The sequence below is a fragment of the Thalia democratica genome, chromosome 4 (genome assembly GCF_965202585.1).
Source record: "Thalia democratica chromosome 4, ktThaDemo2.hap1.1, whole genome shotgun sequence".
Classification (NCBI taxonomy): Eukaryota; Metazoa; Chordata; class Thaliacea; order Salpida; family Salpidae; genus Thalia; species Thalia democratica.
The window spans coordinates 31,330,362-31,355,446 of NC_139168.1; the positions used below are offsets into that span (position 1 = coordinate 31,330,362).

At 27.4% G+C, this 25,085-nt stretch overlaps 2 protein-coding genes across 3 annotated transcripts in view; one reads left to right on the forward strand and one right to left on the reverse strand.

The window, feature by feature from the left end:
* Positions 1 to 463: 463 nt before the first annotated feature.
* Positions 464 to 4,909, reverse strand: LOC145833246 (uncharacterized). Its single transcript, XM_082940438.1, has 8 exons — positions 4,655 to 4,909; positions 3,983 to 4,134; positions 3,450 to 3,531; positions 3,330 to 3,390; positions 2,851 to 2,970; positions 2,053 to 2,396; positions 1,595 to 1,721; positions 464 to 923 (listed from the first exon to the last, which is right to left on the reverse strand). Exons 1-8 carry the CDS (start codon positions 4,907 to 4,909, stop codon positions 616 to 618), a joined length of 1,449 nt encoding a protein of 482 aa, XP_082796564.1. The 3' UTR covers positions 464 to 615.
* A 14,713-nt stretch (positions 4,910 to 19,622) lies between these two features.
* LOC145834058 (potassium voltage-gated channel subfamily A member 2-like) overlaps positions 19,623 to 25,085 on the forward strand; it is a 33,014-nt gene continuing 27,551 nt past the window's right edge. For both annotated transcript variants that reach the window (XM_082941388.1, XM_082941389.1), the window contains exon 1: positions 19,623 to 19,761. In XM_082941388.1, the coding sequence (XP_082797514.1) occupies positions 19,687 to 19,761 (75 nt within the window). In that variant the 5' untranslated portion in view covers positions 19,623 to 19,686. The remainder of the gene's footprint in view (positions 19,762 to 25,085) is intronic.

Below are 25,085 nucleotides of genomic sequence, written 5' to 3' on the forward strand. Positions count from 1 at the left end.
CAAAAGAAAAAAATATCAAACAACTTATTAATATATTTTAGTCTTATAAACTTTATTTGTTAAGACTAAAAAGTAGCTGTGAACAACAAACGTAAAGTGGTTTCAAAAAACAACTTTAATGCAGTTAATAATATGAAATAATTCAAAGCATTTTTAAGTACAAAATTAACTAAAAAGCTCATAAAAGGTTATAGTTTAAAAGTTATAGCTCGTTATAGTATAAAATGTTATTACTCACAATGCATTTTGTTGCATTATTTTACTGACTATAAATAAGAACTGTCAATATTTCTTTAAGTTATAATGATGATTTTTTATGCTGTAAGAATTTTATGTGATTATTTTAGTCATAAAAGAAATATACATACAAAGTTATACTTACTATTTAAGTTTTTGTACCAATTATTTTATAAGGATTATTTTAATAAATAACTTATAAAAACAATTTTAAAATGTAGGTCGTTTTAAAAGAGTTTACATACTCTTATATGCATTCGTAGTGCAAAACATTTTGATTACTTTTGAATAAAACTTGAAATAAAAAATAAACTAAACTTTAAAAAAAAATCATGCGAAATCAAACTTTTACTGTAAAAAAACATATATATTCAACATTCACAATATTTGATCTTGCGCGTCTCCACCACCGCTGTTCTCCTTGATGAAGTCTGCCAACAATTTCGCAATTTGCTGCTCCACCCTCATCCGAACTTCTTCCTCACTCGTGTCGGGGTTTCCCCCTTCCGCATTCGAGTCCGCGCCGCCCAGTTTGTTCTGGATGGTGCTGATGACCATCTTCTCAATGTCCAGGTCGAGTGCCTTCCGAGTGGGGATCTCCATGATCGAGGAGGAAGATTTTCTGTGCTTCCTCGCCTTGTGCCGCTTCCTCTCGTAGTAAGCTCCGTTGCTCCCGAAACTAACCTCTGAAGTTTAATGAGATTGCTTGTTATTGACGTTATCATGGATTTTTTTGTTTTCTTACTTGCTAGAGCAACAACAGTACTAAGCAGGTTTTCCAGAAACAAAGAACTCTGAGTAATGAATACTTAAAAAAGTATTGTTTTGTTTAACTAAAAACTTGATGTCCAAGTGTTTTTTTTAATCAAACGGATCTTCAATGGTAACTCTGGTACTAAGTGTCAAAAGTATACATTAACTTCAAATATTTTAATTGATATGTATATAATTTTAACAGTTGACATAAAAAATCCAAAATGTATTAGTTGTTTATTTTTTTAACATGTTAGCAGTCTTAAATTTAGAATTTTACCAATTATCATTTTTTGTTTATTCATAATTAAAACAGGTTTTACAAAATAGTTTCTTGAAACTAGCTAATAGTATCTAATGAAAACTGAACGTTTAAACAAGAAAAAAATACCAAATTGTTTTATAAAGCATTGAATTACAACTATTCATTACTCATTTTGAAATACTTTTGCAGCAACAAAAAACGATGTTTATAGAAATAAAAGTACTAACAATTTAAAAATGACAAATTGAAAAGACGTTGGGTACACCTGCAAAACAGCATGAAATAAAAAACACATTCTTCATTGAACGTAATAAACTTTTAAATATTGACAAACGAAACCTTGACTCGAATGTGAGTATTTGTCAACGACTTCTTCGTTGTTGCTGGACCTTGTTGATCTTATCGTCGTCGGCACCTCGTACGGAAATTCTTCATATTTTCCCTCGTCCATGTATTGACCAGCGAACTTTAGTTAAAAATAAAAGTGAATAAAATGGTGAAACTAGAAGATAAAAATAAATTAAAACTTTAACAAAAATTTATTACAAAAACTAGCTTTGATTGTTTAGTGTAGCATTCTAACAAGTTAGTGAACTAATGATTACATGTTTATGCTTTATATGATTCAGGTACGTAAAGAAGACAAAGTATGAAAGTAAAATAAAGTTTAAATTCACTTTAATGTCTGTATTATATTTTCAATAGTTAAACCTTTTAGCTTTAATGTTTGAAAAAAAAAGATTACACTCAAAATTATATATTTTATAAAAAAATGCATCCTTGTTTTTTCTTATTACCTCGTTTTTCCGCCACAAACGGTTTCTAGGATCCTGCTGCTGCGCCAAACCGCCCTGGTGGCTGATCTCCTTCATCACGAAATTGTCGTAGCCCATTTTCGACCTCCCGCTCCCCTTTCTCCTTTGCTCCCTCCTGCGGATGCTCCCGCTCTCGTAGTCGCTCGTTCGGTTGCCGCTAGAGGTCTTCTTCTTCCTTCTCCGCCCGTGTCCCTCGTGCCGCTTCTTTCTGGCCGCGGACGGGGAAAGTCCCTCTTCGTACTCGCCCGCGCTGTGGCGCCTCTGGTGGTGGTAGTGGTTGATCTCGAGCCGGTCCTTCTGGCTGCTTCTGGGCTTCGGCTTTAAATCTGGGTTAGTTTTTGATATGTGGTTTGGTGGTAAAATATGCTTTAGTACTTTTAAGTTTTACAAAAAGGTGTTGTTTTGTAAACGTGTATACTTTCCAAAATAAACTTATAGTTATTGTTACTTGTTGTTTTATTAAGCTTGCTGTTGCTTTCTAATAAACAAAATAAAAATAACCAGTTTAATAGAGTTTGAAACGAAACAAAACTTATAATAACTTTCAGTCAAATTTTTAGTGGTGTAAACGTTGATTATGATAAGTTATATCACTAAGAAATCTATCTGATGTAAACCATGTTTTTTAAATTCAGCCATTTCATCAAAAGTTTTCTAGGATTTTTAACCATATAAAATGGTAAACAAATTCAACATAAAACTGTGCCGATCAACTCAAGTCATTGAAAACAAACAAGAACTATTAAAATTATATTTAGCGATCGAATTTAAAATCCCCACCTTCGTGTAATGAGCTCGAGCTGTTGTTTTGACTTCTCACGTCGCTCCTGTCACTCCTGTGATGAGACTTGTGTCTCGGCGAGCTTCTTGACGTGCTCAGAGTGTCAAGCGAGTTTGTGTCTGACAAGTTTATAACAAGTTTTTGTTCATAAACTTGTATTTGTAGTTTATGCATTCAAAAAAAACTTCACTAGCTATCATGTAAATATTCTAGATTAGTTATAATCTTAGCGTAAAAAAAAATTATAAAAATAATATTTTAAAGTATTTTCTATTACACAACACCAGCATTTATTCTCTATAAGTGAATGTTAATCATTTAAAACAAAATTAAAAAAGTAACTTCAGTTCCCAAAAAATTACAGATTTTATATACTTTACAGGTTTTTCCTGTGTTTAAAATATATCAACACATAAACAATCTAAAATAGATATTGTAAAGCAAAATTAGATTGAAAGAAAAGAAACAACAAACAAACTTCTCGGAGGCGTGGTTTGTGTCCCTAAGCTTCTTGTCAAAGGTGCCGAGTATTCCATTCCCTGATTTTATATATTTTTTGTTAAAACGTTATTAATTTAAAAATTAAAGAAAAAGATACTTGTCTGTAGCTTTCCTTTTCTGAAGGGCTGTATGAGCCTCCGATTTGAAATCCATCATTGTAGTAATAATCCCATGAAGTTCTAGATACAAAATAAAAATGATGAATGTACTAGAAAAAGTTTTGTATAGATAGCTTACACGCAAAAACATTTATTAATCGAAAACTGATAATATTAAATATTCTTAGAAATTTCATTAACTTTACCGTTATAAAATAATTAGCGGTACAAAATATACAACAGAATACTTTTATTATTATTTTCATTAACTTTGTCTACATAATATTTATAACAATACCAATTTATTGAAATAAGGGGTTTTCAAAACTAGTTCTATTCTAATTAAAAAAAACTGTTGACTGACTTTTGTTATACAAATTGTTTATAAGCTTCAAACTTTAAAAACAAACATTAAGTACTAACTTTAGTAAAGTTTAACACTTTGAAAAAAGGTAGGTCAAAGAAAAATTACTGAACTAAACACTTTCTTGTTCCTTTATATAACGTGAAATAGTTTTAAGTTGTTGCCTACCTATCGTATTCAGGCAGGTTCTGTTTGTAATACGGATCGTCTTGGAAGGAGAGTTGAATCCTCGGCACCACGGTCAGATCATCGTCGGGATTCGTGTCCGGCCATATCACAGCGTTCTTACGATGGTCTTTCGACCACAACAAGTTTTTAACCTAAAAACTCTGTTGTTTAAGACCAGCAACTTTAGTTTTATTAAAAATAAAACTTATTGAGTGTAGCATATTAATGTTTACTCTAAAACCATTTCTTAAACCTTTTCAAATTCAAAATATAAAGCTACTTAGTTTGTTTAAGTTAAAAAAATATGTTTAAAAATCAGTTCAAATTTAAAAAACATTTTGAAAGAGCTTACACTACATTTATAAATTCAGTTTAACAATTGAAGTTAATGAAACTTTTTAGTATATACCCTTTAAATAGATTTTTTCTGAAAATACTTTTGTAGTTGGAGAAGTATACAGGCAACTACGTGTTAAGTAGACAAAGTTGTTATAATCAATCGTCTGAATTTAAATACTAAGATGGACAAACTATCAACAAAAATAAAGTGAAAAAACGAATATTATTAAAGAAAAGATGTTTTTTTTTCATTTGCCTAAAGCGTATAGCCTTGTCAAACTTACACCAAAAGATAGTTACAATATAAATGACAAGCTGGTAAATAACTCTTACTTTTCTCATCAAAGTCTGGTCTTTTTCTTTTGCTTTGATTCGCTCCTGCTCTTTTATGATGTCATTGTCGGTGGGAGGAAGATTTCTTAGCCACTGGTTGTAGTCCTCGACCAGCGCCTTCTTGTAAAGATCATCGGAAGTCTTTTTTATCCCATTACTTTTCCCCTTCTTACTCTTTCTTTTCTTTCTTTTAGACTTGACTGGGGCCTGACTTGTGTACCAAGTAGAGTCGGCCCTACTCAAGCTGTGTCCCATTTAAATTCTTTTAATATGCCGATTAGCTTGAAAAACTATCAACTTTTAGAAAAGAACAGCTTTAGTACAAAACAAAAACTTTTAGATTACTATTTTTAAATATAAGTGGTTTTTAATTAAGATAAAAGTTTAACATTTTCTAAACTAAATAATTACAAAACTTGAGGTCTTTTTTAAAAGTTTTACCATTAAGAAATTTAAAATCAAGTTTTCATATATTTTTAATCAACTTATACACTAGTCTTCCGTTTTAGTACGCACTTCGAACAATGCCAAAAAGTGGGAACTAAAGAAGTATGTATATTATTCTAAAGTTTTGTACATTAACACTAATTTAAATACGATACAATCCATCAATGTTTACAACTTGTCAAAATTTCCTTAAAAGGACTAATATTCACTTAAAATTTATTCCTATGAAAACTACTAGAAGTTGTGTGCAATTAAATTGAAAATTTTGTAAGTTATCTTTCGTAGCTTAGCTTAAAATTAAATTAACAATAGTTTAATTGTTTTTTGTCATAAAAAAGCTTTTGTAAACGTTTAGAATGATTTTATAAACTTATTGAACAACCATCTGATTATTTAATTAATTTTTTTTTGAATGATATTCAGAGAGAAAACGTTTAAATAGAAAAGGTTGCATCTCAAATACAGATTTTTTTTGTGCAAAAATGCGTACTAAGCCAAAAATTCAGTTTAGATTCGATTTGTTTATCGTATTTTTTGTATAGCTGATAAAACTATTTAATTTTTTTTTTAACAACATTTTTCATTAAAACTGTAAAATACTAATAGTTCTACTTTGTTTAACAAGGTTTGTTTAAAATGCAGACTGCATATAATAATTATTTCTACTACGGCTTGTAAAGAACAGTTTTTTTCATTTAATTTTAATTTAAAATCAAAATTAAAATGAACTATATAGTAAAAATTATGAAACAATTATCATAAAATACTGGCTAGCATTATCTGCTCTTGCATATTATAACTTAGTAAGTTTTACAAAAAGATTAAAGTTTAAGTAAATCATAAAACAGTTTGAGATATTTTAAAAGAAGTTTAAGAAAACAAGCTGGTACTTATTTTTATTCGAAGAATAATAGTTTTGTTAATATGTAAATCTTTGACTTTGTTAATTAGGAATTAAAACTGTAACGTTTTAACAACACTAAAGCCTGAGCTAGTTTTTAAACATAAATATCTCACTCATGAAGTTCTAGGAAAACTTATCAAAGCAAACTAATATAAAATACAGCTAGAAATATAAATAGCTAACTCGCTCAACTTAAATAGAAAAACAAAATACAATAACAAAAAGTACTCACGACTTGTATTTATTACGCACATTGCATGCGTGGCTTAGAGAGCTTTCAGAATGTACAAATAAATCTGTGTAAAAGCAAAGCTCTCATCAAATATTCAAGAAAAAGTCTTTTAGTTGAATTATTCAAACTTGCATAATTACAAAAGTTTTGCATGTAGCGGAAGACAAGCTTATAATCGCGTTTTTGGAATAAGTTATGCAAAACAATTAAAACATAATAAAAAGTGTTTAAAATATTTTACAAAATTATTAAATTATTTCAACAAAATATCTATATGAGTAGCCTTAAATGGAAAATTACTTTAAGACTTTTTAAACTGAAAAAGCAAAATCAAAACTTTCAAACATAATTTAGTGATTATAATATAAAAGAGTACCAGTGTTTGAGTACAACAAAAGTAGTTGAAAGACTTTGAAATGTAGTTGGTACATAAAAAGATAGGAGTTTTGAATTAAATAAAAATTTTATTACTAAACGTTTACTTTATTTTTAACTGTATATTTTTGAAAAACACGAGTTTTTAAGAATTTCTACATAGCTACTATGTAATAAAAAAAAAAAATAAACTAAGCTTAATTTTTGTATCAAAAGATAAACTTTAATAAAGTTTAGTTTGAGTATTTTAGTTATTTTTCTAAGTTTTCAATAAAATTAGAGCAAAAATTTTCGCTTTTAAGATGTTGAAGCTTTATCTATAAAAACTACCTGATAAACGAAACAGTACTATAAATAAACAAAAAACATACAAAATTGCAATGTAAATGATAAAAACTTTTATGATATGCTTACATAAATTAGGGTAATATTTTTTTTTTCAAGGCTTTGAAATTATTTAAGATTAAGTTATTTTAAGGTCTAACTTTAAGTTTTAAACTTAAGGTACTTAAAATACTTAACATTTTAAAAACTAAATTTATAGCTAGTTAGTGATTTTATTTTTACAATAATTACTAAAGCATAGCTTAAGCCGTCTGTAAAACAGTTTTACTATATAAATAAGATATTAATTAAAATAAAAAAATTTTACAACAGAAATAGCCAAAGTTTACCACATAGGTTTGTTAACCAGTTTTTAACACATAAGTTTATAAGGGTATCATATGGTGATAGTTTAATAAAAGTTTAATATTACAACTCGCTAATAAAACACGAGCACAATAGTCTAAATAACATTATTGGAACAGTTCAATGTTAGTTTTAGAACTATTTCAAAATCAAAAGTTGCATAACCACTTTACTAAAACATAAACAAAAAAACAAATAACATATAGTTTATTAAGCAATCGTAACACGGTTTTACTAATTCATAACTTTTCACAGCGCTTTGCTACCACGCAGTGGAAAGAGACTTTGCAAATAAATCATAAGCCTTAACCAGTTTATCTTTAAAGGTTTTAAGATGGTTAATTTAAGTTAGACTGTTGTTTCACATTAAAATTTTTAGGAGAAAAATAGAATAAAAAGATTACAAAACTACCAATACCTACTTTTTGAAATCAGTTATTTTAAGTATAAATATTTTTTACTTTTTTTACCAAAATTAATTTTAATTAAATACAGTTTTTAAACTTGACCTTTTAAAAAACAATAAAAAAATTGTTAACCAACTCTTAGTATTAAGAAAAAATCTTAATTTAAAAAAGAGTAATTAAAATTCAAAGATAATTTGGAAAACAAACAAAAAGAGCTAACTTACTGAGTATTTATACTACACAAAATCTCTAAATATTTTTCAAAAAAAAAAAACTGTTACACAATAATGAAAACAATACTTTATTATTTAAAAAACAACATCAAACTACGTAAATATAAAAGTTAAATACCTTCGTACAGCTTGTAAGTTTGATAGCCTATAAGTGTATTTATTTAGCTTTGAAAAAAAAAACACCATATAACTTACTTTGAAAGATGTATGTGATTAACCTCATAGTTCATCTTTAGCAAAATATAAAACCTTCAAAAGATGTATAGTATGTAAACCTGCTCTGCATTTTTTTAAATTTAGAATTAAATTTTATTTATAGAAAGAATTGATTTCATTAAATAAGTTATAAAAGTTATAATATTTAAAAGGTTATAAATGTAACTAATATTTCATTTCTTAAGCGTTATATGGTGTTGTTATTTTAATTCAACTTTTTATAGTCTTGTACATGTTTACAGTATAACTTTTATAATCAGATAATCACTTCAAATAAAGACATAGAAAAAGTAATAAAGTTTATACAATTAAAAAAAAATCAATACTTTCACAATATATTGAAAGACTGCGCTTATCCACAACGAAAATTAATAAGAAAAAGATGATTTGTTTACAATTGTAATGTCGTATCAGGTGGTGTTGTCAAAACTTAATAGATACCAATGTGACACCAAACTTTGGTGCTTATGAGTTTTCTTGCTTTGGATTTAAACTTTCAATTAAATACAAATAAATTTTCGGTTCTTTATTTTTGATAAACTGTGTAGGTTTAAATTAAAAAGAAATCAAAACATCATGTTGACGATAACCAAAAGGTTCTTCGTGCACCAAGTCCGAAGACCAATTATTTTGAGCGTTTTTTTTGTCGTTCAATAAACCATACTATTATTAACTTCCGTTTGCTATTCGTTAATTGAACAAAACTTTGATGATAACTACGTAAAAAATCTTATAAATGTAACACAAAATAGTTGTACAGCTTTAGTTTAGATTAAAAAAATAGCTAATGGTAAATTTTTATAAAACGCAGTTTAAAGTTGGGTTAAGTATTGATCGGTAGAAATGTTTTTAGATTTTAAGGTCAAGGGAGATAACAAACAAAATACAAAGAAAACAAAAAATTAAAAATATCTAATTTAAGAAATTTAATTTGAAAAAAGCTTGTAATTCCTTATCTATTTGTTCCGCTCACTGATTAAAACTTCGCAAAAGCAGGTTTTAGATATATTATTTACAATTAAGACTTACAAGCTTAAAGAGAGTTTAGTTTCTAATTAAAACTAATACTTTAAGTGTAAAACTTAATGTAATACTAAATTTTAACAAAACATTAAAGTCGGTTAAAGTAAATTCTAGTGTATACTGAGCATTCTTTAAAGGTTACAAAGATTGCAGATAAATACTTTGTGTAACTTAAACTTATTTTAGACTCTCTTTTTTCTATTTTTAGATCAAAAAGTTTTTATTACATACAAAAAACACTTCTTTTAGAAATTTTATTCTAAGGTAACAGTAAAAAGTTTTCAAATAAGCGAGAAACTTAGGGTTTTGTCACAGTAGAAAACTGTTTTGTTTTACATTATTGCTAAAAATTTCTCATGAATATAAAAGTTGTACACAAAAATAGTTTTTATGACATAGCTTTGTTACGTTCAAAAAGTACTTAAAACACTTTGTCACAGCTAAATTATTAAAAGTCATTGAACACTACTAAACATAAAAGTTAATTACACAAATAAATGAAGAGTTTAGTAAACAGTGATCAGTTTTCTTTCAATCAAAAAGGGCCTGCAAAAAAAATCATCATCAAAGACTTCAGCGGTTCAAAATCTAGCTCACAAACGTTCCTCGAAACTTTCAAACAAAGACCGCTCGAACAGCGTCACACAATCGCACAAATTGCACGCTGAGCCTCGCACGTTTCATACAAATCAATACGACGTTTCTATGTTGTTAAAACTTGGCTAAAACTTAAATCAATTTTTTGTTCCTGTAGCAAGGCAGAGGTGGCACTGCTGCACACGAAGCGCACGGAGATTATTTATTTATTATCTCGTTCATCAGAGGCTCCCTTATAAAACGCTTTTCAAGTTTTCGCTTCGCCATCTATTAGCACTACATGCATTGAGGGTAGACTTTTAATTCGTTTAACTTTGCCGTTTGTTTTTTTTAAAGCTTTGTTTTGTTGTTTTCGTTATACAAGATGCTATTTAAAGTAAAGATACCCATTTGAAAATTGACCTAACAAGTTTTTTTTATCTTTCAAAGTGATACAAAGTTTAAAAATAGAAAATTTATCGGTGTTTTATTTACTTAAGAGACTAAAGTGAAAGTCTGACTCTCTTTCTTATATTTTTATGAATTATTAATTGGTAACTGATTTTATTTAAAGTTATCTGAAATATTAAATAGCACTATTTTAAATGTGTTAATGAAAAACTATGCTACAAAAGCAAAAGTCCTATTAAAATAGAAAGTTAAAAAAATTTAACTCAAATTGTTAAGCTTAATTCAGTCACAATAAATATTTTTAGAAACTAAATAACAGTTTAAGTATAATTTCAAATTTGGTTAAGAGTACGAAAAAGTAAAAAAAAAAGTTTTTGTTACGCAAACTTCAACAACCAAACAACAACTTTGACGTTTTGTTTCAAAACTTTTTCTACGGCAGTTTGAATTATAAAAAAGGCAGCTAATGTAGATACCTTGTAACTTGCATTCTCAAGCCTTGATCTTCGCTCAAAAGGATGCGTTGGAGAGGATATCACGAGAGCGAGCGACCGCATCAAAAGTTCTTCGACGCACGCAGAAGTCATTTCAATTCGAGACGCGATTAATCTCAGCGCATTAGTGTGTTGAAACGATGTACAAGCTTGAACATCGTAATTAGCTATCCGTTTTAGAGTGTCTAAAGGTTGTTGCTGCGTTCGTAAGTCTCTAGCTTTGTGTTTTTTGACATACGGTTTGAGTAAAGTATTAGGTTACAGATAGCTTGTATTTTGACCTAGTAGAATTCAGTTGAGCTAATTGTATGAGATAGTTTTTGGTTTGAATGAATTTGACCAAATAATGTTTTAGCTACACTAGAAGTTTTTAGTGGTATTTTTTTACTATAACACTACACTGAATAACAGAAATGTACGAAATTGTCACAACACTTTAGACTTAGCTTTTTATTTACGTATCGAGTAGTGTAGAAGAATACTTGTTTTGGAGTATTAGTTATAATTAGTTACAATTAATTTATGAGCATTAGTGTGTTGAAAGGATGTACAAGTTTAGACATCTTAATTTCGTAATTAGTTATCCGTTTCAGAAAGTCTAAAGGTTGTTGCTCCGTTGGTAAATCTCAAGCTTTTTGTTTTTGTATGTAGGGAATGGGTAAAGTATGTATATTAGGATATTAGCTAGCTCATAGTGTAATGTTATTTAATGAATATCATTAAACTACCTGTGTAAAATAGTTTTTGGTTTGATAAAAAAAAAATTGTACAAAAATACTTCACTGAACAGTAGATATGAAACGAAAATGTCACATCAATTTATACTTTGTTTTTTATTTACGTATTTCTTTAGTTTATGTAGCAGAAAGCTATACAGCTAGTTTTTAAATATTAGTTATAAAACAAAAATAAAAATGTTTAGAAAAGTGAAAAAGTTTACAAAAAAAACATTTATGTTATAACTTATAAAGTAATTGCTTTGGTGAGAGTGTTGATTGATTTGTAAATAATATACAACAAGCAATATTTTTGACTTGACACTAGTTTAATTGCTATTTTGAAGTTATGCCTACGCTGACCAGGATTAACACATGAATATTTTCTGGCCTAAGTTATCATAGGTGTGCTAAGCCGGGTATTAACAAGGATATGTCAGTTTAAACCACGGTCGTATTTAAGCTGCATTAATTTGAACAGTCATTCACGTCATTAACACAAGTGTTCGCGAACGCAAAAACTCCTATTTAAAAATTTCCAGTTAATGGTACATTTAAAGTTTCAAAGTTTTAAAATAGATAAAACTGTCAATCTGCTAATTAAAAATTGTTGATAAGTCTGAGTTCAATTAGTTAATTAAAAAAGTACGATGTACAGCTTTTTTTAAATAATTTTAGTACGACAAGTTATATTTTATAATAGACTACTTGATTAAAATTTATCACTAACAGGACTTACTAGTTCACAGTAGTGTAATAAAAAAGTTCAAACGTAAATTATACATCATAAAACAAATTGATCACAAGAGTGTTTTAGAGGAAATTATTAAAACAATGTCTAAGAATAATGATTTTTAAGTTTTATCTAAAATAGTGCAAAGTTTTACTTTTAAATACTAGTTTACAGTTGTTAGTGAATATGAATTATTTCATCAGCTGCTTGTTGTTTGTTTTTAAAAACTGATTTAAATAAAAAATGAGCCTGATAAATTAAATTGAATGTCTTTTTATACCTTATATTTATTATTTTTTCAGTAAAAAAAGTTATTAAACAAAAAGTTCTAATCAAGTATTGGTTTTTTTGTTATGTAAAGCTAATTTTATTATTATTAGTAAACTAGTACTAAGCTATAAATTTTATACACTGTTTTATCTGTTTAAATATTATTTGGAAATAGTTTATTATAGATATAGAAAGGTCACGTAGGTCACTTAATACACACACGGAGTAGTTTATCGAACCTTTAGAGTTAATGTTGTTTTATCATTTTAAAAAGAACTGAGTTGTTGTAGTAATTCTTACAATAAGGAATACAATTTTGAAACACTTCAGTTATTTTCTAAAGTTTTTTTTTTCTATTTGAAGTACTATGTGTTATTATACAAACGTTTAAAGAAAATTAAAAAAAATGTTATAAGTTTTCTTTTATTTTTTATATACTAGACTACATCAAGTTAAAACTTAAGTATGTCGTTCTAAAAACAATCGTTCAAGTTTTTAAAACTAAATTGCTAAAAAAAATAATTTAAAACTTTATTCTCATTGTTAAATAGTTTTAAAAAACTAAAGGGTAAATATAAAAAACAATTCTATCGCACATTACTATATATTCAAGCTCAAAAGTTTATTTCTATGAAATATTTTTCATTTATTTCAATGAACTTAAATGATTTCGATACTAGTAAGTATATATAATCATAACTAGTGAGTTAATATGTTTATAAAGATAGTTTTTTAGTAAGTTTCACTAATTATCTAAAGATATTAAAAATATTATTTATCATCTGAGCTATGTTTTTTAATGGCAACAAATGTGAAAATTTAAAACTTTTTTAAAAGTATCAGAAGTTAGCTGTTTTCATTTTAGAATAAGCTTTCAGATCCAATAACTTTCTGACTACTTGTTTTTAAGTTCAAGTTAAATATAAGTAAAGTTTAAATGTAGATATTTACTTATTCTTAATTTATTTTTAGTCAAAAACTTTTTAAAGACAATAATATAGTAAAAAAGTATGCCTTTTTTATAATTCAAATACACTTTCATTAAAAAGTTTAATCGATAAAAATCAGGACTTAAAAAAAGTTAGTCTATCTACTGCAGAACGGTTGAATTAGTCTATTAATATTTGGAATTGCAAGTTAAAAGCACTTTTTAGCGACTACGTCAATAGTTAATGAAAGGGATATATATCTTTAGATCTAGTTAGCAAGTATTATAAAAGATGAGAAAGGATTAATATTATAAAAATAGTAGCTTTCAGGAAAAGATAAAAGAATAAGTTTAATTTCGTTTTATAATACTGTTATTGTCAGCTAATATTATTAGACCACTTGTGCTTCTACTAAGAGTAGGCAGGCATGTAGTTGAAAGTATTGATTAATAAAGGTATAAGTTTAAAAAGCGATCCAATAAACTTAAGTAACCTTTTGAAAACATAGATAATAAGTAAACATGCAAAAGTTACCTTCAGGTCAATAACATATAAAACAGTCAAATTCACTTAAACGTAAAACTGTTTAAAGAGCTTGTTTATGAAAATCGCACTAAAATATCGATTTAAACATTTTTAGTTATAATTCTGTACACTATATTATAAGTCAGTCTAGGTTATTTTTTAGTTTTATTTGTATTATACATAAAAAGCTCGCAGGTGCATTGCCTAATGTTAGTTACACAACTGCTTATTGGTACTTTACTTAACAACAAAACAAAATGATTTTTTTTATTTAGCAGTGTAGTATATTCTCAAAAGACACTGATTAAACTTAAAACTAGTTTCCAGAAAAGTTTTGTTAAATGACAGTTATAAGTTTAATAAGGTTGTTATTTTTTGGTTAAATTTGTACATTATTTAACAGTATAAACCCAATGCTTTAAAATTTTGAAAATGTTTTTGCGTCTTTTACAACTCACCATTTGATTTTTATTTAATGACGTTTTAGACAAAAAAAATAAGAGATTTGATACATTTTTACAACAATACTGTGGTGATATTTCCAGCTCCATTTAAGTCCAGTTCAGTTCTACACAAAAAAAAACCGAACCGAAAAGAGAACCAGTGATTGATATTAAGGAAAAATATGTTTAGCGAAAACAAAGACGCCTTCACAAAACTTTAGCCCTTCACACGTTGAACGCGCGCTTGTTCTATCGATTTCCGCAGCTGAAGGTTGAAAGTCTTTTTCAAACTGCAAACACAGAGTCTCCTTTCTGCTTTCGATTAATTACCTTCCGCGTGCTTTCGTGCGCAGTGTCAAGGCGACGACAAGCAGCGGGTGACGAAGGACGTGAATCTGAGAAATTTTTACAGAACCTTGTAGAGGTCAAGCAGGCTCAGAATCTTGCGGATCTCAAGTGGGCTTTTTATGTTTCTGAGAGTGAGGTTCAGAAAACCTGGAGGCGAAAAGGGCTGTGATTTGAATCTGGAGCCGGTGCCAGCCGCTGCTTTGACGTTTCGTCGAAGTTGGATCGCGCTCAGCTTGCAGCGGCTTCGCGTGATTTTTCGAAATGTGAAACCCATCAGGGAAAAGCAACCGGGTTCGTCGTAATTGAGAATTTTCGTAAAATAACCTTTAAAATGAGCAAGCTGATTTTACGTGATAATTCGAGTTTGCAGATTACTTTTTTTTTGAAATCAAACAAAAGCTTAAATGTTAAGCTTGCAATTGACTGAGACCCTACTGAAACTGCGTAAGGAGAATTTTTTATTGTTTTAGAGTGGCTGAAAACTGTAGAGAAATGGTCAGTGTTGAAGAAAAAAGTAAAACTCTCACTTAAATGTTTAGAATAAATCAATCGAAAAAAAAGTCAAATAAAAAGTTATAAACGCAGAGTAGAAAACTAATTTATTTTACTAAGCGAAGTTGGAATAGTGTAAAAAGTTTAAGCGTTATAATAGAGGTACAAGTTTTAGTTTATAGTAAAAGTTTAAAAAAGATATTTAAAGCTTTACTTTGAATACTTACGAGTACATAAAACACAAGTTAGACGTGTACTTACATGTAATTCATTTTTAAACTGGTTAACGTTGTAACTATGCTTAATTTATGTAGCAAGTTCAAAACATTGTTGAACTTACGGAAGGAGCGGCAAATTAACACTGCTGTAGAGAAAGTTATCAAAGCTCAGGTTAAGTTAAATAGTACACTGGAATTAACCTGTACTACACTGATAAAAATAGAAATACTTTATAAAATTCCAAACTGTTGTAAAAGTTCCAAACGATCTATCATTAATTATATGTATAAGTCTGTTGTTTGTAAACTTAAAGTGGGTAGTGTTTAATGGTTTAAAAATAATTTGCATTTTATGTTTTATTAGTTCATTTAAAGATACAGAAATATTAGTTTTAATTGCGCAATTGCATATACACTTTTGTAATAAAGATTTAAAAACTTTTTATATTACATTAAGCTTATGTATTTGTTTTTTTAAGTCTTATTTTTAATATACGAAACTGCACACTTTAAAGATAATGTTTAAATACTTTTTAACAAAAAATTTTTTTAATGCCATGTAGGTTCATTTTTTCGAATAAAATTTGGACGACCTATGTCAGAATAATAAATTCATAAAATAGAGAAAAAGTTTTTAAGACATTTTATTTATTGAAGAGGCTTTAATAGGAAAACTAAAAGAGAAAAGTGGTTTTAAATGCATATTTGTCAAATATAAAATTTAAAAATCAAATAAAGTTCTGCCGCTACCGCATTTTACTTAAATTGACTTATAGATAAATTTTGATTATAAAAACAAACGCGTTAGCTACTTTTAATTAACTCCTTAATACGTAAAGAACTACGACTTTACACTATATCCAGTTTATATTTTGCATCCTATACAAATTCCTTATTCTTATTATCATGTTAAAACCATCTTTTTGTGTTTTATTTTTAAACTTTAGTAAGATTAAATTTATAAAACTAAAATTTAAAAGTACTTTTGTACGATGTTGTTGCAGTCGAGGGCTAAACTTTAAACAAGTCATTTGTATTAATAGTTTCCTAAAAAGCATGTTACAGAATGATTTTGATACTTTAACGAAAATCATTTTTGCATTCACCAACGAATGCCCTGATAGCCTAAAAAAGTCGAGCTTCGACGAGACGACGCTTGAACTCGGTCGAAACTGAAAAGAACTCGCGAAAGAAGGAATCTCTCCGAGCAAGAGACCGCAGTGACGTGCTTCAAAGGGAAGAAGGAACTTCAAGTTCACAAGCTTCTTCAGCTTTTTAATTGCGCGCACCTCAATCAAAGCCTCCCTTTTTTTCCTGCGAAAATTCGCATCTCGGCTTTGTGTTGTCGCTTTGAAGTTAATTAGAGTTGGAGCTTTTTTTTTTTCAAACGACTTTGGTGTTCAGCTTTGAGATGGAAGTTTAAGACTTTAATTTTTTGGGTAGTTTGCTAGCTGGTTGCTTTGTAAGTCGAGTTCATATTTTTCAATTGTTTTTGTTTAAGTTTTTAAACTTTTTACGCTCAGTGTTAAAACAAGCTTTAGATAAAAAACTAAAGTGCTATAAACGTCAGTTTTAAAATGTAAAACGTTTTTTAGTTAGGTTATGTTCTCTCAAAGTTGAAAAAAACACATTGCCAGCAAAAGTTGTTTTTTACCAGTTGCAGACTATTTTAATTCCACTAAAAGTCTAAAGTTTTTATTTTTAGCTTTAATTTTTTTCACGTAGGAAAAAAAAAGCGATAATTAATTAATCAAAACAAAATAGCGAGTCACAAGCAAACACAGCTCAAGTATTATTAGTAATAACAAACATAACACGTGACTGTTACACAAAAAGTATAAAATAGTATAAGTAATGTTTTTGATTTTTTATGTAAATAAAAAGCGCAGTTTCACACTAAGCATATGCATCCATGAAGTTTTTCTAATCAGAGGTGAAACTTAAAATTCAAACTTTGTTTTTGCCTCTCTGCTTTTGCTTTGAACGCAAATCAGTCAAAACTGTATCGATTTTTACAGCTTTGCGTTGTAATTCTTAACAAAAATAGCGCGCGCGCTGTGTATTCAACTCAGATGCTGCTGGTAAAATGTTCTAACTAACGTGCGCTTAGTTTTAATTAAAAAAAAAACTTGGCTGCGACGTTTGGTGTGCACTGAAAAAAAAAAGCGCTACAAAGTGCATGTTTGTCCCGCCCGTGTTTTATGTAGGTCGAAATGCGCTCGAAGGTGATTTCAAGCCGCTAAACTAATTTCCGGATTGCTTTTGCAGCTTACCACATGTCGAAAGGGCGCGCATCTCGGTGTAATTCCATTTAACTTTTTTTTGTTGCTGCAGCGCTGCGACTCCAGGTAAGATGCGCAGCGTACAAGACCGCAACTTTGCTAAGGGCATTAGCTTCATTATTCGACTTATTTTTGTCTCGCTAATACCTTGAGTTCTTGGGAAAATTTTTCAAGAGAGCTGAATTGTATACGTTTTGTATATGAAATTGTTACTGATGCTTGCGTTTTCTCAGAGTTGTTGTGTTAGATGAATACTAAAGTTTGAGAGGCTAACTCAATTTGTGCTTAATTGGTTAGAAAGTATACATTTAAAAGTTTATAGTTTTACTTTGTGGTTTGTCATTTTAAAATTTATAAGAGAGTTTTTTTTTTTTGATTTGAAAAATTACAGCTAGTAAGTCTAAAAGTTAAGTTAATTTTTTTTATTGTAAAAATGGAATTGAATTAAATTTTATACAAATAAGTCAGTATCTTATAGCTACTATAAATTACTTAAGTTTGTTCATGTGCATTTATTGTACTACATCGGTAAACTTACATAACACAGCTTAAAAAGGATTGGTTTTGTAGTTAGTTTATTCAAAATATCAAATACATATATTCTTCTTAAACAAAAACATTATTTTTTTTTATTTAGAGAAAGAATAGAAAACACAAGCCTCTAAGACATTACTTCTAAAACTCTTTTATCGATTTTTTAAATACGCTTTATGCTTTGTTGTAGATTTTGGCACTGTTCAGAGTTTTCATTTAATGATAAACTATGTAGTACACACAATATCAGTTTGTTTACTAAAACTCTTAATTAATTCAAAATTAAGCAAAATGAACTGAACAGTTCACACAAATAAAAGTCAAAAACTTTATTTTTTTCTTTGTAAGGAAACTCGATGTTTTCTACAACTATATAAATAAAAAAATGAAAAATAAAATACGTACCGTAAAGAGATTTTGTTTTATTGTTAATAAAATACTAATTAATTAAGTTTACTACAAACAAATGAGACATTATTTAATGTATAAAGTTCGAAATCTCTATTCTCATGAACGACAAACCTTCGACAGCAAAAAAAAACACCGAGAATGACGAAAGTTTAAAAGCACGAGTTCAAAGAACATTCAACCGACGAAAATAGAAATGCCAGCCGCTAAAAATAACCAGTACAAAGAAGAACGCGACATCTTACTAATTGCGGTCACTCGCACATGTCTGATTGATTTGCTGCCGGTTTTTGCGGTCAATGTTCTTTTTAATTGAGCCGCGCACGATGACCGAAGGCAAAAGTGGGCGGGAGTTGTTTGTGCCGCTGGTGCGCGATGGCTCGCCGAGTCGAGTGTGACGTAGCCACTTGCGATGACGTAGCGCCGCCGTAGTAGATAACGTATCAAGCTTTATCTTGATTTACATTGCGTGCACTGCATTGTAGAGCCCGCGGCCTTCAGAGCCGGATAGAAAGACTTAATTTAATTTTCATTAGAGTTTTTAGTTTGCTAATGAGACGCAATTTGGGTGTAATTTAGTTTAATAGGAACAAAATTGGATTATTTAATCTAATGGCTTTATGTGAAAACCAGTTTTGAAGCAGTAGAACTTTGTGTCTTTGTTTTTTTTTTTAATATAGTCTAATTGAAAAGAAAGTTTGTTTTAGCTTGTAGCTTTGTTAAAAAAGTGCAGGAAAGTTGGTTTGAAAACTTGAAATGTTAAAAAATAAAAGACTTGGAATTTTTATTACACAATTTTCTTTTTAAATATACGTTTGTATGGTAAAATTGACGTAAAACATTAAAAGCTCGTGTTTATTTATATTTAAAATGTCATTAAAGTAAAACTGTTTATTGTAATTTTCATATTTTTTCATTTTACAGCAAAACATCGTTTACACGAAAGAATGTAAACACAGTTATAAACTTGACCAGCCTTGGTTAATTAACGTAAAAGGATTCAACTAAAGCTTATAAAAGTCCCAATACTTTAATTACACAATTTTACAGTTACTTATAGTAGAAAAAAATATTAAAATCTAAATTGGAAATTTGACTCTTCTGCAAAACGATCTTGCCACCAAACATGCTTTCTATGACGGCATCTTCCATGCACCCGAAGGGATCATCCGACGGTCATCACTACAGCCATCAGCATCAGGTGAAGTAGTTTTACTTTATAGGGTTTATAAATTTTTAAGTTATAATAAGTTTACTGGTTAAAATGGCTGACTTGTGCAAAACAATACAAATTGTCTAGAATATTTACATTCATGATATTTAGGGTTAGCTGTTTCACACATGGTAATTAAGAAAAAAGTTCTTATTTTACTGTATTTTTTTCACAATGATACTATAAAGTTTTAAAGACTATTGTAGCTAAGTTTAAATACCAAAAATTGTTTTTTGCTTTTTGTACTGCAAAAAACATTAAACACTAACAATCAGAGTAAAAAGTATTAATAAATGTAACCGTGTATTAACAAAGGACTGTGTAAACTACTATTATAGATACTTATTAAACAAGTTTTAATATCAAATTAAGCACATAGTGAAACTTACAATTATTTTAGCTTCTTCAATGTAAACGTACATACATCATGATAAGAAAATATCTAAATGTTCACGAAATAGTTTCAAGTACTAAATGTTAAGTGGTTATTTTTATTGAGGTTTTAAAGTAAAATGCATCATGAATAAAAGCTAACCATTAATATTTAAAGTTATAAAGTTGCGGAAATAGACACTTCAATTTTTAACCTTATGAACTCCGAATACTTTGAAAGCTTATAAGTAAGTAAAGAAAGCTTTATACAAAAGTAGTGCTGTTTAGACTTGATAATTACTCAAAAATAACTTATAGTAAAAAACAGTTTTTTTAAACTAGTTGGACCTAAAAACTTTTTGAAGTTCAGAACAAAAAGTTAAAAGGAATGTAATAATTTAAATCAAGTACAATGTAATTTATTAGTGTTAATTTAACAGAAATCGATAAATCAATACTAGTTTGGAAACGGTTCTTACTAGATATAAACTTTTAGTTTTATTTAAGAGAGTAAAACACAATCACAAATTAACCAAACAGATACCTTAGTTTAATTAGTATTCAAAATCTATTTAACCTATTCGTTGTTAACATAAAACTCTAAAAAACTTTATTAAGTAGTTATATTCTACTTTTAGACAACAATAAGTATTTTTATAAAATATATGTATTTAAACGATGATAACCAAAAAAAGTTTAATTAAAGATTAATTACATATTTTACTTAAACATTTATATCAAAAGTAAACTTTAAATAGTGTAAATGGTAAAATAAAAAGAGTAAGTATATGTATACAAAAGCTTACAATCATTTTATTTCAATAAAATTTAGTTAACATATGATAAACAAGCAAGTAGTATTAAAAACAAATTAAACTTTTCAATATGTTTCAAAGACTGTTGAACTGTATCAAGTTAAAAACGTTTACCGCAGTTCTTGTACAGCGCTTTTTATTTTGTAGTAGCAATGTATAGTATTTGCTTTTAAGCTGTAAAAAATAAACACAATTGCTACAGACGCTCGATTAGCTTCGCTTAAAATATTTAAATATTAGGTCTAAGGTTATACTTGCAAATTAAGCATATTTGTATGTAAAATCATTTCCTTTTAACTAAATCTAAAAAAACTTAACAGATAACTACAGAATGATAAAAATAACCTTTAAAAAAATTGAGAACGAATTGATTTTTTTAAAACTCTTCAATTAGTAAAACAAACTTTAACACAGCATACAAAGTTGATTAGTTAGTCAAACTTAAAAATTAAAAAGCTATTATTTCAAAACATAAAGGTACACTTTATTTTACAGTATAAAAATATACTTACCTAATTAAATACTAAATTATATATTTAAAAATATATTTAATATATATAGCTGTTTATTATTAAGAAACGATATTTTTACTCTTAACGAATTTTTAATAATTAAGGGTATTTTGTTACCTTGTAAACGATGTAATGCATTTAAATTATCCATTACGAGTAAAGCTTCCTTCAATGCAAAATATGTTAAGGTTAAGTAGCACAAAAGTGTTGTTGTAACAAGTAAGACTATAGTTTAAAACAGTTGATCATTCGTTATCATTTGAATAAATTAGGCAAACAGTTACAACTAAAAACACAGTTTAATTAAGATGAATCTTGTTCAGTTAGTGTTAGAATAGTACTTAAACGATAAATAAAAGCTTTGATTCAATTTTTTTTCTTGTACGTAACTCATAACTTTAAAGTTTTTAAGATATGCCTATTTAATCATTTGTCATAAAAAGAAATTAATAAATGTGTTAAAAATTAATAAGAAACATAGTTTCTGTACATAATTTATGTAGTTATTCTTACAATGAGATTACAAGAACACCAATGCAATTAACTAGTTTTGTATAAAAAATTCAAAGGTAATTTCGTAAAACTATTTTTGATATTTAAAGTATTAAAAGAGCACAAGTATTTAGAATATTTTATTTTTAAAGTTAACACTGTGTTAATTTTTTAACACTTATATAAAATTTAAAAATAACCAGCTTAGTTTAATAATAGTTATCATAACAATTTAGTGAACTTTGTAGGGCGTAGTTCAGAGTATTGCTCTTTAGGACGTTATTAAATTTACCTTTTCAAAACTACATTATGGTATAAAGTAATAAAGAAACATTTTGTAGTACTACAAACGAAGTTGTTCTAATACTGTGAAGTAAAACAACAATAAAAAATATTAATTGTAGAAACCTTGAACTTTCTACACTGAGTTTAAAACTTTATAGTATTTCTTTTAATTTCTTTAATTGCAGTTGACTGGTTTTATAGTCTAAGAATTAAGACAGTTCGTATAGAAAAATTAAAGATATCAGTGGTAAATTATAAAACTTTTAATACCGATTGACATCAATAGTTACCTCTTCCATTAATCGATCTAAACGCCTGCTGTTCGCAATTCATTAGTTTCAAAAATAGCTCTTTGTTGCACTTTGGTTAAAGTTTTAAAGAGTTAAAAAAGTACTAAAATGTTTCAAAACGTTAGAAACAAAGGTTATTTTACTAAATATAGAATTTCACAGAATTTTCTTTTATTACACAAAATTTAAATGACAAACTTCGTTACTACTTTTTTTTTCTAGTTAATGGAGAATTTCTTAAAAACAAACAAAATTCGCTTATATTATTATAGTCAGTTATAGATGTGTTAATAAAAGTTTTTGAATATTAATTACAATTAAAAAATATAAATAATGCAGAAATATGTTTTTTAATACTACATTTTAAGCTGACGGTTTCTTTAAAAATTTCAGTTTTTAGTTCTACTTTTAATCGATAACACTTGCTTGTAATATTTTTTGTTGTTAAAATCATGTCTGTTTAGTTTTAAAACTTTTCTGTAAAATTAAGCGAAGTTTTTTTTTAAAGATTAGTTGACTAATAATTGTTTGCATATTATACTGGTAGTTTTTATAAATAATGATTGTTTGTATAAAAAAACGTATTTTTAAAATTAATATTTTACAAATTTGATATAAAAGTTTTTTTTATTTGAAGCAAATACTTATTTTATAAATTTGATTTTCTCTAAGTAACATTTAAAAAGTCTGCCTAAAATTTTTACGTATCTTAGCTTTTAAGTTTTATTTTTGAAATTATATACATCATAATTGGGTTTTAAACATTAGTTTTTATAAATAAAGTTTTAAAGTTATAAATAAAATTTGAACTTTTTTACAAAAACAAAAAAAAAAAACAGCAACGATCTTTAAAAATATAACTATATAAATTATCTTTCATGTTTTTAAAACTAACTTAATTTATTATTGGTATTAAAATTTTTAGCTCGTATACTTAAAAAAAAGAATTTGCTTTGTTTGAGATAATTATTTACTCTAGATGTCGCTAGAGCACAAGTATGATTTGGGTTTATATTTTATGTTTAAACTTTAAAACAAATCTTTAACTTTTTTTTCCTTTTTATGTTTGGATTTTCCTAAAAAATATTTTTTCAATAAACTAAAAAAGGCGAAAACATATTTTTAAAATGTTATATAAATCAAAAGATATTTCAACATTTAATAATAATGTGTTTAGTTGTAAGAATTTACTTTCAAGTTAAAAATAAAGAACTAATTTTGTTCGTTCTCTTAAAACGTTTAAAAACACAATAAGCAATTTTTAAGAAATTTCACCTTAAAATTTAAACTTAAAATTCAATTAAGGTTCACCAATTTTAGATACAGTAAGATACATAGTCAAAACGCTTAATATCATTAATTTTATTCAATGGCCTACACTACCTTATTTATTGCTATTTGCAGTCAATGAAAAATATGATATATATATATATAAACAATTTATAGTATATATAAAGACAGATTTATTGCCTGGAAAAATCTATATCATAGAGATAATTAAGTATTTGTTTTAAATATCTGCAAATAAAAACACTTGAACAAATAGTTTAGTTAAAAAATAAGGATTTTATAAAAATATAAATAGACTTGACGTAAAATAGTTTTTATTAGGAGTTTGAAAACACAACACTTAGTTTTTATCTAAACAGATTTAAAGTTATTAAACAAAATTAAGCACTTAAGCAGTTGAACTTAACAGTTTTTGTTACGAAAAATTTAAAAGCTTATATCATATAATATTCAATCTATTAAAAAGTGGCAGGTTTTATGTTAGTTTTGTAACCAAACGAAATTTAAATAACTTAAAGAATTACCAACACTTATTAATTGAAGAATTCCAAAGCCACAAAAATTAACTAAACTAATCTATTAGAAAGCGAAAAGACATAAATGAGTTATAATACCAATACATTTAGATTTAAATATTTTGCACTCTAAATATAGTTCTAAAAAATACGAAACTTAAATGAATTCATTTTTAAAAGCGAATAAAACAACAGTTACTCAAAAAAGACTTAACTATCAAAAAGTTGTAAAGAGTGCTTTATAGTCTATTTAAAATAGTGCAAAAGTTTGATCAAGCGGATGGCCTTTTTACAAAACTTTGAGCTTGTGAATGACTTTAGTTTTTAGCAAATAATTGGAGCTAAAAAATCAGTAAGACGTAACAGCAATACATATTCATCCGCTTTAAAATTATTCTTTAGTCGAAACGTAAACAAAATCAAATCAAATCTGATTAGGGCTAAACCTATTTGATGTTGAAGCAAAACTTTCGTCTTTAATAATTCATAATAGTTTTTATAAAAAGTATTATTTTTAAGTTCACGATATTATGGTTTTTAATAATTATTTTTTTGAGAAGTAACAAGTTACAAGTTAGATAAAATAAAGAAAAATATTTATGTTACAAACAGTTAAATTTATTCTCTTAATACTTTTTTATTATTTTACTTGTAAACCATACCACCTAAGTAACATATTAAACACTTTAATATAGTATAAAAGAAAACTATTTTGCAGTTATAGCTTTTAGCAGAAAGATG